The sequence below is a fragment of the Carassius gibelio genome, chromosome B21, assembly GCF_023724105.1.
Source record: "Carassius gibelio isolate Cgi1373 ecotype wild population from Czech Republic chromosome B21, carGib1.2-hapl.c, whole genome shotgun sequence".
NCBI classification, from domain to species: domain Eukaryota; kingdom Metazoa; phylum Chordata; class Actinopteri; order Cypriniformes; family Cyprinidae; genus Carassius; species Carassius gibelio.
The window spans coordinates 17,606,090-17,623,803 of record NC_068416.1 but is presented as its reverse complement, the minus strand read 5'-3'; the positions used below and the strand labels follow the sequence as shown (position 1 = coordinate 17,623,803).

The 17,714-nt window shown below is 37.3% G+C and overlaps 3 protein-coding genes across 4 annotated transcripts; 2 read left to right on the top strand and 1 right to left on the bottom strand.

The window, feature by feature from the left end:
* The first annotated feature begins 369 nt into the window (after positions 1–369).
* LOC127985946 (B9 domain-containing protein 2) lies at positions 370–4,185 on the top strand. 2 transcript variants are annotated; one of them, XR_008160705.1, is made up of 5 exons: positions 370–530; positions 1,000–1,094; positions 1,639–1,764; positions 1,852–2,223; positions 4,040–4,185. XR_008160705.1 is itself a non-coding variant. In XM_052588160.1 (4 exons), the coding sequence occupies exons 2-4, from the start codon at positions 1,007–1,009 to the stop codon at positions 2,163–2,165; spliced, it is 528 nt and encodes a 175-aa protein (XP_052444120.1). In that variant the 5' UTR covers positions 370–530; positions 1,000–1,006; the 3' UTR covers positions 2,166–2,569. The 2 variants fall into 2 exon arrangements, 1 of the variants encoding a protein (XP_052444120.1); XM_052588160.1 differs by lacking the exon at positions 4,040–4,185 and having other exon boundaries at positions 1,852–2,569.
* On the top strand, positions 3,052–9,007 carry tgfb1b (transforming growth factor, beta 1b). The gene is made up of 7 exons (XM_052588154.1): positions 3,052–4,604; positions 5,501–5,773; positions 6,607–6,681; positions 6,758–6,905; positions 7,007–7,157; positions 7,254–7,364; positions 7,455–9,007. The coding sequence occupies exons 1-7, from the start codon at positions 4,262–4,264 to the stop codon at positions 7,500–7,502; spliced, it is 1,149 nt and encodes a 382-aa protein (XP_052444114.1). The 5' UTR covers positions 3,052–4,261; the 3' UTR covers positions 7,503–9,007.
* A 446-nt stretch (positions 9,008–9,453) lies between these two features.
* cbr1l (carbonyl reductase 1-like) lies at positions 9,454–12,708 on the bottom strand. Its single transcript, XM_052588156.1, has 4 exons — positions 12,296–12,708; positions 10,445–10,625; positions 10,234–10,357; positions 9,454–10,121 (listed from the first exon to the last, which is right to left on the bottom strand). Exons 1-4 carry the CDS (start codon positions 12,582–12,584, stop codon positions 9,882–9,884), a joined length of 834 nt encoding a protein of 277 aa, XP_052444116.1. The 5' UTR covers positions 12,585–12,708; the 3' UTR covers positions 9,454–9,881.
* Between the last annotated feature and the right edge of the window lie 5,006 nt (positions 12,709–17,714).

Genomic DNA, 17,714 nt, shown 5'->3' with positions numbered 1-17,714 from the left:
GAAACCAGTCCCCCAGTTGCCCAAGGCAATTCCTGGCATATCAATGCATATATGTGCTTTCAAAAACAGTATCATAGCTATTAAATATCTAATGATTTTAAATCTGTATTCAAGGCAAAAAGAGGTCATAAAGTGGTGTCTTTGCTTTAAAATCAAATTAGTATCATCTTAATTAAAGCGATGAAGGATTTTGAGAAGTCTGACTGTAATCAATGCTGGGTACTACTGGAAGGTTAACCCTGCCTGCTTTAACAACTGAAGAGCGATGACAATACGGTGCTTCTTCCTCGTTGCTTGCAATGCAACACAAGCAGGGGCCTCTAGATGGCAGCAACAAACCTTGTCAAACTAAAACTATCCACCAGCACAGAGCACGAGGAAGTGAGTTGCTAAGGAAATCCCTTTCTTTTACTGTCTATGGGAAATCCTCCCTGACGACAGGAAGGCGCTGTAAACAAGGAACAAGGCTGGATCAGCGTTATCAGCTCATTGTCGCGTTGCCGATCAATGACTCGAATGTGGTGATTGTGGTACGCGTGTGAATTGAAACTGTTCTGCTTTGTTAAACGAGTGCAGATGGGTCGCTAGTGAGCTCCCGTTAGCGATCTGCTAGTTTGAATTTACACTAGTTACCATGTATCTGCAGAAAGACTCAACTTAAACCTTAAGGCTGTTATCTAAACCTGTTTAAATACATCTAACTTACAGACTCTGTTACGAGTTTTCAAAGTGTATGTATAGCTGAGACGTATGATATTTATGATGTTTGTCAATGATAAAGACGATACAGTATGAATTATCAATCACAAACATGTAACGTTAACTTATACAGAAACGTTTAAGATATATGTTGGCGCAGAAAAGAACGATTTGTCAGAAAATGTATGAATCTAAATATATATGAATAGTGTTGTATGCTAATAGAGTGTATGACATTGGTTATATAGTCATTTGGACTGATGGATGTGATAACTAACATACTACATATTGATATTTCAGAACTCTTATGGCAGAATTGCATGTAATTGGACAGATCATCGGGGCCACTGGATTCCCACAGAACAGCCTCTTCTGCAAATGGGGTGTACACGCAGGTATCCTTTTTATTTTCGTATAAAATATTTTATACTCTTTTAAAAAAAAAAAAAAATAATAATAATAATGTACACACCCCTACAGGGATGTCGTGTTAATAAAAAAGTAGATGAAATAGAGGGAAATTTTATGTATGCAAAATCATTGCATTTGAATAATTTTGCATTCTCTCCCAAAAGAATTGCTCTCAAAAAAAAAAAAAGAGAGAGAGAGTTTTGTGAGAGAACACAATGTTTCATGGGGAACACACTTTCAAAAGGTAACACAATTATTTGGTGAGAGAACATGATCACTTTGAGAAAAAAAAATCATCCCATCTCATAGGTATTTTTTTTTTTCATCTCCATATTCACTTATGGGGTTTGTACAGTGGTGACTGAAAAATACTGGTCTTATAGATAATTATTGTGTTTGTCTTGCATTTCAAGGTGTGAAGAATTATTTATGTTTTTAATTTTGTGAATTTAAATTTAATTTGAGACATCTCAAAGGTTGCATTAATATGAATTACTAAAACCTTTTTCACCTTTTTTTGCCATTTAGGAGGAGCATGGAGACTTCTTTCTGGTCTGAAGGAAGGCCAGACTCAGGTGGACATGCCTCAAACTGGGGACATGGCATACTGGAGTCATCCCATTGATTTGCACTACACTACTAAGGGCCTACAAGGTATTCATCTTGTATTTTAGTGACAAAGAAAGAGTTTATAATCACTTAAGCATGATTTAAAATATAGAGGTGTTTTTCCACCTGTAGGATGGCCAAAGCTTCATCTCCAGGTGTGGCATCAGGACTCTTTTGGCCGTTGCCAACTGTATGGTTATGGTTATATCCACATACCATCAAGCCCAGGACAGCATCGTCTGCAGTGCGTGACATGGCGACCGCTGGGATCCTGGCAGGATCAACTTGCTGAGATGTTTGTTGGAGGAGGTCCACAGCTGCGCTCGCCAGATCTCATTTACAGCGGCGCAGACAGATACAGACTCCACACTGTTGGCATGGGCACAGTTGAACTAGAGCTGTGTGTTATTCTGCGCCACTTTGACAGATACGGTGTGGAGAGCTGAGAACGGACAACAGGTTGTCATATATTTCAGGTCTATGATATATGGAGTGGAAAAGCAGGTAAAGTATTTTGTTATATTGAGCAGGAGGTAGTAATATAGGGTGTGTATTAATGTAAGTGTTACATGTCATACAAAGAGTTGAGTGAAATGGTGATTGATAGATTTATCTCTACAGACTGATAAAGTGTTTTTGTGCTTTGGATCTCAAAGAATACTTTTGTATTTCATTTTGTACACTTTGTATGTTTTATAGAATTCTATTTTGTTTTGATGCAATTCAGTTTATTGGCAGTTTTCAAAACTTAATTTTTTTTAAGTCATTCATCAAGAATTGATATGCAAAAACCCCTCTCCTTAAATTTTAAAAAATAAAAAAAATAAACCTGACGCAGTTCATGCCATCAGTACGGTTTTATTTCTTCATAGATGTAGACACATCTTTCAGTAATATTTTGTAGCAGGCTCTGTGTTACGTAGATAGTGAGAATCAGCTCTTTGTCACATTTTGCTCATTTCCTGTGTGGAGTTTCAAACTGTTTTAGTGAGACTTAAAAAAAGACAAGGGCGTGTAAGATCACAGCTCATTTTTGACACACACTCTGTATAAATCAACTTTTCTAAAAGGGTGAAATAGTTTTTACCGTCCCATTTCAGAATTGTTTTGAAAGGGCGTTAAAGAGTATTTTACTGCACTGTTTTGCATCTTGCTTCTATTGAGGTTCATCAGTTCCTCTATAAAACTCTTGTTTCTTAATATAGAAGAAAGAAGGATGGGGGAGGGTGTTTTTTTTAAGTTGATGAAAGTGTAGATGTCCTAATTTTTAGTACCTCTGCTAATTTGTTGTTTAAAAACTTTCTGTTTTCTTCTAAGGGTTGAAAGTAGGATACCTCCTTTGGGATTTGAGTCATCATTCTGTAAACACGAGATGTGGAAGATATTCTAACAGATGAACTGCAGCCCTAGCATAATTTCGAAATTGTGCCATTTAACTGTTAGCTTAACATACCCAACTAACCTCATTAATTACTTGGTCATTAAAATTACTTAACATACAAAACTTTTGAAAAATAAATTTTAAATCATGAATAATAACACATAACATAGCAGTATCCTAAAGGCCACAATGTACATGTGTCGAAGATTAGCACAACAGCAGAAAACATTTCCATGTCATAGCAGCTGAAGTCCCAGAGCACACCCACCTATTACACTATATAGTTATCGTTACAGTTATTGACCTTGAAGTATATAGTATAAATCGTTCTAATTCTTTGAAAATGGTGAATCCATGAATTCAAACTACAACGATAATGATGCAGAAGATCAATATAATTGGAAGCACTTTCAGAACTTTTTACTTTTTTCTAGCTGATTAGCAATACGAACACTGATCTAAAGGAAATTTTTTCATAACATCTTTTTTTGTTTTGTTCTAAATGTTTAATTCTTCAGTGGATAGCAATAACCAGCTGACTCCAGGCATATGAATCCATCATGAGATAAACTAAACCCCTTTGACTCACATATTGTCCACCGTTTGGGTTAAATCTACAGGGGAAACTACTGTGATGCAAAGGAAGTGTTGTGTCATTTGGTTAAACTGTGCTGCTTCCTTTTCCCTTTTTTGTCATTCCTTGAGTTGAGAGCAAACTAAGTGTTTTCAGAACAAGGGTACGGCAAACGAAAATAACTACTACCTTGAACCTCAAATACTTGTATTTGTTTGTTCCTGTTGAACGGGACCCAAGGAACCGTTGAAGTTATTGAATGGAAACTGTACTGTAAATGGAGCATGGTGGCTTGCAAGGACATTTATTGTGTACTTTCGGTGGACTTCTGACTTCTTAGGTGAGTTTTGTTTGTTTTATTTCAGATCGATTGAGTCTGTTTTGCCAATATGGGCATCAGTATCTCTATGATGTTTGGGTTCTGATTCAGGCCGTTGGGTTTGAGGTAAAGAAGACACCCCACACTCACGCTGTAGCAATGCTAAATAGACGCCAGCATTGTATCTAGAAGTGCTCAAGACCTCTAATTTCAGTAAGCATCTAGTGCCACATTCAAAGACTCAACGTAAATTCCAGCGAAGCTGACCATGAGAGCGGAGTGTTTATTACTGGCATTGCAATGCCTGTTGGGATTTGTGCACTATTGCAGAGCATTGTCAACATGCAGTCCTTTAGACCTGGAACTAATAAAGAGAAAGCGCATCGAAGCCATTCGAGGACAGATTCTCAGTAAGCTACGACTGTCTAAAGAACCAGAAATTAGTGAGGAAGAGGTGATAGATATCATCCCAGCAGAACTCATCTCGGTATACAACAGCACTGTGGAGCTAAATGAGGAGCAGGCGGCGAATCCTGTACACCAACCTATAGAAGATCCTGTAGAGGAGGAATACTATGCTAAGGAAGTTCACAAGTTCACCACGTTAACAAGTGAGTGGGTCTGTTCTTTCTCTATTGTCTAGTCTGCTGATTATTGAATGATTAACAGTCTCTTACTTTGTGTTATGGCTTAAATGCCATGTGCCTGATGATTTCCTCAGAGAATTGAGGGCGTGTGCAAATTATCTGACCATAAACAGGAAGGAAGGCTGCTAAGTGAATGCTAATGAAGTTACTCAGATCCTGGACTTAGAGTTCCTTGGTAAACTACCGTATCGCTTGATTCCAAACATCTCTTAAAACCTTATTTGGATGCAAATGACACCAGTTGTTTAGGGAGATTTTGTTGTTTGGTGTCTCAAACAAACTTGCAAAACCACAGACAATGACAACAGTCACTCATTTTGAGGTTTCCCACGCCTACAGCAAACATTTAAATTCACACACACACACACACACACACACACACACACACACACACACACACACACACACACACACACACACACACACACACACACACATTTACCTAGCTATCTAAATGGGGACATTCCATAGACGTAATGTTTTTTATACTGTACAAACTGTAAATTCTATTGGCCATATATTCTACGCCAACCATACACCTAAACCTACACCTTACAGAAAACCTTCTGAATTTTTAAAATAATAAAAAAAGAACGTGTGTTTACTTTATTTTTAAACCAGTTTTACAAGCGAGGATGTCCCTAAAGGGAGGTTTTTGGAGGTTTATTGAAGTTTTGCTCTCTTTTGGGTGCACATTTGTCCCCAAAATATGGTTAAGTAGGTAAACACACACACACACACACAAATAGTCCTTTGTTCTTTCTTTCTGTGCTCCATTCAAACAGTGTCTTGTAAAATATAAAAGGACATCAAATTCATATTTACAAACATATTTCCAACATTTTTGCTTTCTATCTCAGCATCATTGGACGGAACCCCAAACAAGCTTCGGTTCAACATCACAGATATAAGCCACAAATTGGGTTTAAACAACACAGTCTCCCAGGTGGAGCTCCGTATGCAACTCCAGGTTGTTTCAATAGATCCTGGTTCAGAGCAGAGACTGGAGCTTTATCAGGTCACTAGGAACATATCACGCTACCTGGAATCACGTTTCATTTCCAGTCAAATGTCTGATAAGTGGCTGTCGTTTGATGTCACACAGACCTTGAAGGACTGGCTGCAAAGGAATGGTGAGAAACAGTTTTTGCACCCCCCCTCCCCACCACACACAATTTGAATTGACTGCATACATCAGTTAAGAATCAAATAATGATGAAACATTTTTATTTATTGTATGTCTATTAATAAATAAAAACCAGTGTTGTTATTAACTACAACTAAAACTTGTATTTAAAATTTGCCAGTAATTGAAATAAATTGACATTACAATCAATCTTTCAAAAAATTTTAAAAGTGTAAATATAAAATTTTCATAATACTATTAATAGATTTAGTTAAATTAATTTAAAATATTAATAAACAGTACATAAATATACAAAAATAACACTGCTGCGATCCAACATCTGCAGAATGTACAAACTTGTTACCCTTTCTGGTGTGGTTATTTTTTTATTTGCACTTTAATTCTAATTTTGATTTAATTTTAATTCTAATTCGATTTTATCTGTTTAGTTTTCATGCTGATGTAATGTTTATATGACAGAAGATAACAAACACACAAGTCAGGTTTCTAAGCGAATGTCCTAAAACTTTTCTTACAGAGTTGAAAATTGCTAATGTTATATAATGTAATATATATATATATATATATATATAGTGACAGTAAAGACATTAAGACATTAAGACAAAACATGGTTTTCCACAAAGATTAAGTAAATAAAACGGTACAGTACACAATAATTTTTACATCATTTTCAGCTAGTTAATCTGTAAATCTTCAGTTGATCTTTTCTCTTTTTATATTACTGATGCTCTAACTAATGTATCAGTTTAAAGAAGTGGTTATTACACATATGCATTATTTGCATCATTAATAAAACTTTCTCTAAAATTCGATTCATAGAGGCAGAGCAAGAATTTCAATTGAAGATGGCTGATAGTTGTAATCCTCAGAAGCAGTTTCCAATCAAAATAAAAGGTTAGTGAATTAAAAATAAAATCCTGTATGTCTTGATGTCGATAGGACAAGCTAACATTACTCTTTGTGTCTGCAGGTTTGTTTCGTCCAAGAGGTGATAAAGCCCCATTAGCAGAAAATATGCCTAAGCCTCACATTTTGGTAATGTCACTTCCTCTTGATGGCCAAGGCTCATCAAAATCTCGCAGAAAACGTCAAACAGAAACAGATCGAGTTTGTACTGAGTGAGCCTTTTATGAGTCAACATAAAATTAAATTGACATTCTTTATCCCTACTATACACCTACAAACGCCTCACCGTGTGCCATCTTCATGTTACATGCAGTAAATCTGAGGGCTGCTGTGTGAGGAGTCTGTACATTGACTTCCGCAAAGACCTGGGCTGGAAGTGGATACATGAACCTTCTGGTTATTATGCCAACTATTGCACTGGCTCTTGCTCGTTCGTATGGGCTTCAGAAAATAAGTATTCACAGGTAGCATTCTGGACTGTCGTATGCATGATAATGTTTTACAACTGGACTGTTAATGAAAATATGGCTCTGAAATGGTCTGGTTTTCTTTACCTGCAGGTTCTTGCGCTGTATAGACATCACAATCCTGGAGCATCTGCTCAACCCTGCTGTGTACCGCAGGTTCTAGACCCACTGCCCATCGTTTACTATGTGGGCCGCCAACATAAGGTCAGAATTAAACTCAATGATGTTTTTAATATCACTTCCATCAGAGGTCAACAGATTATTTCATCAAAATAATGTTAAAACTTTCCACAGGTAGAACAGCTGTCAAATATGATTGTGAAGACCTGCAAGTGTTGCTAAAGGCTCTGTCACCGTTCGGTCCCGATGAGCAAAATCAAGAGAGGAACATCTTGAGGCAATTGTAATGCATTATTTTTCAAGGGGAATTATTTTATTCCTTTTCCTTTTTTTTTTTTTTACTCCAGTCACACTTAGATGTATTGATTGTTTTATACTGTTGTACATTTATTTTGTGTATAAGACTCTACATATGCTGTTCATGTTGTCATAAAAGTGGTCATATTCATTGTTTGATATTAAGGTGCCCAAAGTGTTTAGCTACAATTTTTTAGCAGAAAAAACTTAAAATGTTCATCACAGTTCAGGTTTAGATTATTATGTCTCTTTTGTCAGAAACAACTGACTATTGGACATATGTGTACTGTACAGGATGTATTAAATGGAATATAACAATTGTCCTTGATATCTGTACTTCTAGGTCAACAAGCATTGCCTACTTATTACTTAGGCTAATTATGCTGTTGATATTGAAAATATTATTTTTTAAATACATGCTTGAAGAAATTATTTTAAATATATATTTTTGTAATTAATCCATCTGAAAACAAAGAATACACTGTTTTAATACCATGAGGTATTAGCTCCAGCACTGTTTTAGCACTGTTGCAACAATGTAGATCAGAGTTTTGCAAGTCTGTGCTGTTGTTGTAATTGTATTGTGGTATACCGTATTTGTGATCACCACTGATTGTTTTTTTTTAGTTCATGTTGTTCTGTTTTTTCCAGAATTCACATTTGTTACAGGTGTTCAGGAAAGACGATTTCCTGCCTGCTATTTTGTTGTGGCTTCAGAGCTGGCAAGGCAATCTGTTTCTTGTTTATTTTTATAAATTATATGAATTTAAAGTTTTTTCACCACATTTTATGTCATTTATTTTACTCTTTCTAAAATATAACAGAATTAGAGACAGCTAATTCTGTAGAATTATGTTTATCTACCAATTTGTTGTTTACATTGTCTCCTTGGCCTCAGAAACTATACAGCCATTCCTGATTAAAGTGCTGCCAACACAGGCATGGATATAGACAAATACATTTGTATACATTGCATACATACAAGTAAAAACGCTAAACAGACTTTAAACGTGGTACCAGCACACTTTAATAAAATTAATAATAAAATGAATTATGAATGAACAACCAATACAACAGAAGCTGTAGATATTCCATAGGTTTTTGTCATATGCTTCCATCTAGTGGAGCAAGTGGGATGACGATATTTTAGTATTATTTGCACTTTCCACACAAACGAATGTAGATGAATACTCGTTCTTCGACATGTTTCTAAAATGATTAGATGTTTGTTGTTAAAATATATTCTGACATTCTGATCTTTTAGCGTGGAATCTCAGTTCCAATAATTATTATACTTGCAATGGAATGTGTTTTACGGCTTTCCAGCCCTCATGTTAATTTACAAATTATCTATGGCGCCTTCTACTGGATAGAAATGTACCATTTGTTATTTTAATGTCACTTAACGAATAAAATCTAAAAAAACAAAAACACACAAGATGAGTGGGGATTTGATTACCAGAGTGGATCACAGTGTTTTATCACATACACCAAACTTTAATCTACCAGTTGGTGGAGTAATCAAATACATTAATATATATATGTATATGTATTATATTCTCTGCATTGATAACTGCTTTTTGTTGACCATTAAGGTTTAGATACTGCACATTTTATTACCAGTTTCTCAGCTAGATTGCTTTATGATGGCTTTGATTTCTCAAGAGCAGAGGTTGCACAAACCTTGCAAAACATGACAGTTGTTTTACTTCATGTCTTGAGCCGGGTATAACTGTGGATGAATTGCAAGGCACAAAAGTCAGAATTCTATAATACAGTAACTATTTCTCTATCTAATGCTTTGAGTATCCTAAAATAAGCACATGACTTAAGCAGCAATAACCTTTGAGCATGAAGAATGCGAAGGCAGTCAAGCTTACAACAAATCATTTTAATGGTTACAATTAAAGATCACACATGTTTTGGCAAACTAAATATGCATTTTGCTTCACAAAATAGGAATGTATATAGAGATTTTGGTTTGTACAGATGGTTAAATCTGTTCTGTGGAAGAACCATTCAAGGCCAAAATTGGTTTATCTTCTGTTTATCTGCTAGATAAACAAAATGACCCTAGAAACTGAACAGATACTGAAAATAAGATATTGTGAGCTGATATCTATAAATCATAAATCACGCAATTACTTTCAAGAAAAGTGAAGCAATTACAAATGTAATTTAATGTGGTAGAAGTTTACAGTATTCTTTTCATGTCAGCATATTTTGGAAAAGTTATTTATTATCAGATGTAACCATGACATTCTTTTCAGATGGAATGAACTGATGACGCCTCCTTTCTTCACGCTACCATTCATGTACAGTCTTGTCCCACACTAGCTGTCCGTGTGGCTCTTTGACTCCTTCAGGCAGCGTTGCCAGATAAACAGGAGTTTCCGCCCCTTCCTCTGGACTCTTGGCGGCATTTTGTCCAGCCATGTCTGTTCGCACCCATCCTGGACAGCAAGCATTCAGGAGGATACCATCACCTGGCCTTGTCTCGGTAAGAACTTTAGCCTGGATCCTTGATAGCACAGTCACACCAATCTAAAACAGACAGTAAACAAATACAGGTTTAGTCTGGGCGTGCTTATTGCTAACATGCACTGCCAAACAAACCAGACACCTTTTGTCAGATAAAAAAACGGCTGTTTGTTACCTTGGTGGTACCATAGGCAGTGTTTGGCCAGCCCTGAGCCGTATGATCCCCTGCCTGTGCAGCCTGAACAAACTCTCCCATCAGCAGGCACAACTCCTCCTCAGATAAATCTTTATTTCGGAATCTGATCAAAGGTAAACAAAATCAAAATAAATATTCTACATGCTAAGGTACTTTAACTAATCACTACTATGAAAACTGAGTCACGCACTTTGCCTGTAGTTCAGGACTGCACTGGTCAAGGGATTTCTTGCTAACAAAGCTGGACACGTTGACCACCCGAGCATTGGGTCGAAGTATCGGCAGAAGAGCATGGCACACCCACAGTGTTCCCCAGAAGTTGGTGCGCATGGTCACCTCAGCCTGTTCTCCAAATGGCTCTGTTGCTGAATCTAGATAAAGAATATTTCAAATGAGTGAAGTGAAAAGTGTGAAGTGACATTCAGCCAAGTATGGTGACCCATACTCAGAATTTGTGCTCTGCATTTAACCCATCCAAAATGCACACACACAGAGCAGTGAACACACACACACACACACTGTGAGCACACACCCGGAGCAGTGGGCAGCCATTTATGCTGCGGTGCCCGGGGAGCAGTTGGGGGTTCGATGCCTTGCTCAAGGGCACCTAAGTCGTGGTATTGAAGGTGGAGAGAGAACTGTACATGCACTCCCCCCACCCATAATTCCGTCCGGCCCGAGACTAGAACTCACAACCCTTCGATTGGGAGTCCAACCCTCTAACCATTAGGCCACGACTTCCCCTAAATGGCTGTAATACCAAATATACCAAATAAAATGGCTGTAATACCAAATATATAATATATAATATAATAAAAGTACTTTTTTAAAAAGCTTATGTTATTAAACCAAATGGTATCCTTCCACTAGAAGATATAGTCCCTAAGGAGTCATTCACACAGAACATGTTTTTAAAATGTTGAAGTCCTTGGATCTTGAGTGGTGCAACTTGCAAAAGACTCATGTATACTTCAAACAATCTGTCTAGCACAGTTCCATAGAAAAATAATTAAAATGCTACACAGTGAAAAGCTAAATAATAATAATAATTTTAAATTATTAAGCCAATTCCTAAATCTTTTAGCCAATATCTTCATTTGGTGGAAGATATCCTTCCGCTAGAACAGGGATGGGCAGATTGGACACCTCCAGTCGGGGCCACTGTTCTGCAGAGTGTAGCTCCATCCCTGAGCTTACCTGAGCCCCATTCCTGAAGTTTGATTAATTAGGGATTAAGACAAACTCTGTCTAGTGCATGTTTAAACACAAAAACAACTAGGAAGCATTGCAGTGGAATGGAACAGGCTTTCTGTGTGAGCCTTACATAACAGAATCTTAAAAGATGTTTAGCACAGAATGCTGAATTACCAAAATAATGTAATGTAATGAAATTTAGGATACTGAGCAAAGATCATGATCCATAAAGATATTTTGTAAATTCCCTACCGTAAAGTTATTTAAACTTATTTTTTTATTAGTATTATGCATTAAGAACTTAAATTGGACAGATTTAAAGGTGATTTTCGCACTATTTAACGTTAGATTTTTTTTGCACCCTCAGATTCCAGATTTTGTATCTCGGCCAATGGACCTGTCCTAACCAAATATCAACTGAAATCTAATTTATTCAGCTTTCAGATGATCCAACTTATAAAATTGACCCTTATGACTGGTTTTGTGGTCCAGGGTAATGTAATGTAATGTAATATAATATAATATAATATTAAAAACTATGTTTTATTAAGCCAATTACTAAAGTGGTATCCATTCCACAAAAACGATATATGTTGCAGTTGAATAAAAAAACCTTATGGTCCAAAGTAGATATCAAAACTTGAGCGGCGCTGTTTTAGAACTCTATCATGAGCAAAACGCTGCAAAAGACGTAAGTGCGAGCCTATTACAAAAATATTATATTATAACGTAATAATTTACTGTAATATATTATATAACATCTATTACATGTTGAATGTTCTATTGTCGAATGTGTTAATAGTTCTTTGACACTTCTCCATTGAAAAACAAGTTATTCAACACTAACGTTTGAAGGCCATTCCCGCGTTGTTAATAAGAACATCCAGGCCGCCGTACTTCTCCTCCAGAAACTTCTTCAGTTTCAGAGAGCTTCCTTGGTCGCATATATCAAGTTGGTGGAAGATTACGTTTTTGCATCCTTCAGATTTCAGTCCAGCAACCGCATCTTGTCCCAGTTTCTCATTCCGTGCAGTAAGGAGTATATCACCAATGAAACCTGCTTTGCACAACCCTTTCACAATCGCCAGTCCAATGCCTTTATTTGCCCCTGTAACTACAGCTACTCTTTTAGACATTGTGGGTTTCTATAGTATGCCCTAAAGTCACGAAATATCAAATCTGTTGTAGAGCTTTCGAAATGTTAGGTTCTGAAACGTTCCGCGTTTGCACAGCGCGCGCAGCTCCTCCTTTAAACCGACAACAACAAAAGAAAGTGCAAGTCATGCTTACTGTCGATAAATATGCTGATAAACTTTATTGATAGTTTATCGACCTCGGGTGATTTAAATGAACTTTATACTAAATGTTATAAAATATTAGATTATAGACAGTTATCAGCAGGTTGATAGTAATCGCGATCAGTAGACCGAAGTAAAATTGACGCAAAACGGAGAAACACATTCAAACAGGGCCCTATGGCATTACATTGAAATAACATTTGTCCCTTTTTGTACTGGCTAATTGTCATGGGGTAATAAAACGTAGATAATCCATATGTTAAAGAATAAATTAATAATAAATTGAATTAGTAACTTTCGAGATGGGTCATTTATTATTATTATTAATAGGGTTCTACAAGAAATATATTTTCAGTATTTCCTGTTACAATTTTAATGTTTAATTATATGTGTTGCTTGCTGTTTATTTGTGCGTAGTTATGAAAATTATTAACATTTTTGAGTGAAAATTGTTTCTACACCAGTTTTTTTTTTTTTTTTTTACCAGTTTTTCTATCTTGTTTAGAATTGATGCAAAACAAATTTAATGTCAAGAAACATTACCAACTCGACAGGTTAGTCGTCAGAAACTGTGAGTGTGGGTCAAGAGGGCATGTGGTGAAAGCATTTCAAATCTAACTTGTTTATTGTGATTTGTCTTTTGCTGCCATCTGCTGTTCAAAAAATGTTATGCCAAAATAATGTAGCCTACACTTTGCACATCAGGGCAGCAGGTGGTGCTGTAAAAGCATGTATTGTTTTGAAAGTACTGTGGAAAAGTACATTGGAAAAGCATGGTCATATCCAAAACTGGTTATTTACATTTTGTATAAATTCAATTTTTATTTTCTGGCTTTATTGCTTATCTAAGTAATGTGATTTAAATGCAGAGGTATATTAAGCAAACAAATAAACATCAGATCTCTCCAGATTCAACTTTGGAATGTGGATTTGCTGATAGGATTTTCTGGAGCATCAACATTTAACCTTTAAGGAAATTCTCTAAAATGAGTCTGAAACAAGTAATTAATAGAAAACTGCAGGGAACTTAGTTGAATTACTTTTTTCTTCAATGGAGACAGAGTGTTTACTGACTACCACTTTCTGAAGGCAACAAATGCCATTGACAAAAAACAAAATATAGAAGAGTATAGAAACAGAATAACCTAATTAAAACTTTTAGGTCGCATAACTGTATAAAATGTTTATTATAAATAGAATAACACTGATAAAAAATAGGCATTTGTTATAAGTAGCACTAATGTATGACACAAAGTGTGTTCAGAGCCAGGGCCTAAATTGTTTTGGAGGCCTGTAAAGAGCACATCTTGTTATGGTGATGCATTAGAGAACAGCACATGGTCTAACATTAGATATGTTTATCTTTTTTTTTATTATTTTATCCACATTTATTACAAATAATTTACATTCTATCCATCATTATTGACCAAATGAAATATGACAGGTCTATTCTGACTATTTAATAATCTCATGAAAAAAAAAATGCAAATCCAGTTGCATGCACAGTTGTGCATTTTAAATGCAACGCATACTGTATATTATAAGTACAAGATGCTCTTATTTGGAAAGCATGAGGGGTTCTTTCATGTCTTCGGATGTCAAATTTACATTAGTATTTCAATTAGTATTCAGTTTAAATAAAAAACACAATTTAAAGTCACATACACAGTTAACATCAGACTGGCTTGCTTCTCATACTGAGAACAGTATTGCATTTTTTTTACACTCTCACTTGTGTTCCAAAGATCCTACTTTAAAAATGATAACCTTTTTTTTTTTTTTTTTTTAGAGCTAACCAGTCTAAAAATATTGTCTCTTAATGTTTTAACACTCATCCCATAGATGACTGGTTTAGAATGGGAGAAAATATCAAGGAATAAAGTGACATAAACATTTGTGTTTCAAAGGAAAGATAACTTGTGTCAAAGCGACTTTGTACAATTTCAACAAAACATCCCACACTATAGTTCAGTATTGCAAATAAGTGTGGACTGCAGGTCTTCAGTGCTTTTATTTTAGACTCCTTAGTGGCAGTAAAGCATATTTTCAGAATATGTGCGTATGAAAAGAAAGTCATTGCAAGCTGAGGAAAAGAGTTTATAACAAGAAAAATCAGTCCCAAAATGCTCTCAATATATGTGGTCCCACAGGACATTTTGACCAGATAAAAGTTGAGGCAGTAAACCCTCCCCAGGCGGTTTTGACAGATTGTTAAGCGCAGGGTCATACTAAAAAACATAATGAATGTCACTAAAGGATACCCCCATGAGAATGCAATCAGTTTATACACTTTTGTGATTGTCATAATACTGTGATACTGCAGCGGGTAGCAGATGGCCACATACCGATCGTAGCACATCACAGACAGGATGGTGAACTCTATGATAGCATATGTGTGCAGAAAGTAGACCTGAGCCTTACAACATGCCAAAGATACCTCATGAGAAGGAGACATTAAAGTACCCAACAAGGGGGGAAGCAAAGCTGTGCCACCGTAGATGCCATTTACAGCCAAGTTACATAGAAAGTAATTCATAGGATTATGAAGCACTTTGTTGATAATTATGACAAAAATCACAATGGCGTTAGCAAAGAGTATAAGCATGTATAGCATGAAAAAGATCACAAAGTAAAGGTATTTAAGGTCCTCCATTCTGTAAAAAGCTTCCAATACAATCGTTGACACGGCGGATGAATTTTTCATCTTAAAATGTTCAGTACACTGTAAAAAAAAATTGATACATTCGATTTTTGTCAGATTAACAGGTGCTTTTTTTCAGGATTTAGTCTCTATTGTTTCTAGGTGCTGGCAGCTTTGCAGTCCATCTGTAAAGTGAAGATACCTGCAAACAGTGATCCTGATAGTTCAAATAATAACAGATGGATGACACAACATGACTTTTACCTTACAGTGCATTTATGCTGTTTATATAGAGTATTGTGTATGGCTTGTGTATGTGGATGGCTGTCTAGGGGTTTCAGATCACATGATCATTGAATCTTTAGATAATATCTAATAAGAAATGTGCAAAACAAAATTGCATATGTGTTTTCCCACTGAGCTTAATATTTAATAGTCACCTTTATTTATATAGCGCTTTAAACAAAATACATTGCGTCAAAGCAACTGAACAACATTCATTAGGAAAACAGTGTGTAAATAATGCAAAATGAAAGTTAAAGGCAGTTCATCATTGAATTCAGTGATGTCATCTCTGTTCAGTTAAATAGTGTCTGTGCATTTGTTTGCAATCAAGTCAATGATATCGCTGTAGATGAAGTGACCCCAACTAAGCAAGCCAGAGGCGACAGCGGCAAGGAACCGAAACTCCATCGGTGACAGAATGGAGAAAAAAACCTTGGGAAAAACCAGGCTCAGTTGGGGGGATTGGGATATTGACGCCAGACAGTGGAGCATCCTCTCCAAATTATCTCGCTCGAACTGCCCACTGGTCTGCGGATTAAATCCATGAATCCTGAAGACGTGATCGACTACCACCAGAGCAGCTTCCTTGGCAGAGGGCAATTTGCCCAGGGGAATAAAGTGTGCTGCCTTAGAAAAGCGGTCCACAACTGTCAAAATCATGGTATTACCACTGGAAGGGTACTGGGAAGCCAGTAACAAAGTCTAGAGCAATATGGGCCAAGGGTGGGTGGGTATGGGCAAAGACTGTAGCAGACCAATAGGAGACTTGTTAGAAGTCTTGTTCTGGGTGCAAACCGAGCAAGCAGCCATGAATTGTCAGACATCATGGGGCTGTGAAGGCCACCAAAAGTGCTGGCAGCCAGAAGCCAGCATCCTCCGCACACCAGGATGGCAGACGAGCCTAGAAGAATGGCTCCACTCAAGGACCAAAGGGTGCAACAGATACAGAACAAACAGACTAGTAGGGCAGCCTCTTGGGTCCTCAACCCCTCACAAGGCCTCCCTGACCCACCTCTCAATACCCCAGGAAACAGTGCCACCACGACATCCCGGGGTAAAATGGTGTTGGGCTGTGCCGTGCTCTCTGGACCAGCAAAGAGACAAGACAGAGCATCCAGCTTGATATTCTTGGACCCAGGCTTGTACGAGAATATGAACCGGAACAGATCATTGAAGAGGGCCTAAACGGACATATTCAAGGTTCTTATGATCTGTCCAGACCAAAAAGGGCTCTGCCGCCCCCTCCAGCCAGTGTCGCCACATGATTTAAAGTTTCGGAAAAATTGTGGATGTCCAACTTTGTGAAGACTTGCGCTCCCTGCAGCAGCTCGGGCGCTGAGGACATCAATGGCAGGGGATACCTATTCTTTACAGAAATGTCATTCAGCCCACGATAATCAAAGCAGGGGTGCAAGGAACCATCTTTCTTCTCCACAAAGAACCCCTCAACTGCAGGAGAAGAGGAAGAATGGATGAGGCCAGCTGCCAATGACTCCTGGATATACTTATCCATAGCCTCTCTCTCCGGCGCCGAGAGAGAGTGAAGGTGGCCACAAGGCGGAAAAGTGCCTGGGAGAATGTTGTTGTCATAGTCATAGGGTCTGTGGAAGAGATGCCGCTCGAGACTTGCTAAAGAATCTCTGAAGATCGAGGTACTCAGCAGGAACACCGGTCAGATCTGCAGTTTGCTCCTCCTGAAACATAGAAGAAAAACCAGCAGACGAGGCAACACTCAGACAAAAGTTGTGACAAAAGGAGCTCCATGCCAAAACAGAATTCTCAGCCCAACCAATGTGACGGGTTGTGTCTCACCAGACATGGGTTCCCCAGTACAATAGGTGTGCCAGGAGACTCAAGGAGGTAAAACAATCTTCTCACAATGGTTGCTGGAAACAGTTAATCTTATGGGGAACTGACATGAGTGAGGTGAGGATGGTGCCATTGAGAGCCCTGGCAATTAGTTTTTTCTTGAAAGGGGTAGTAGGAATACCCCACCGAGCCACCAGGGTAGCATCAAGGACATTTCCCTCAGTCCACCAGGG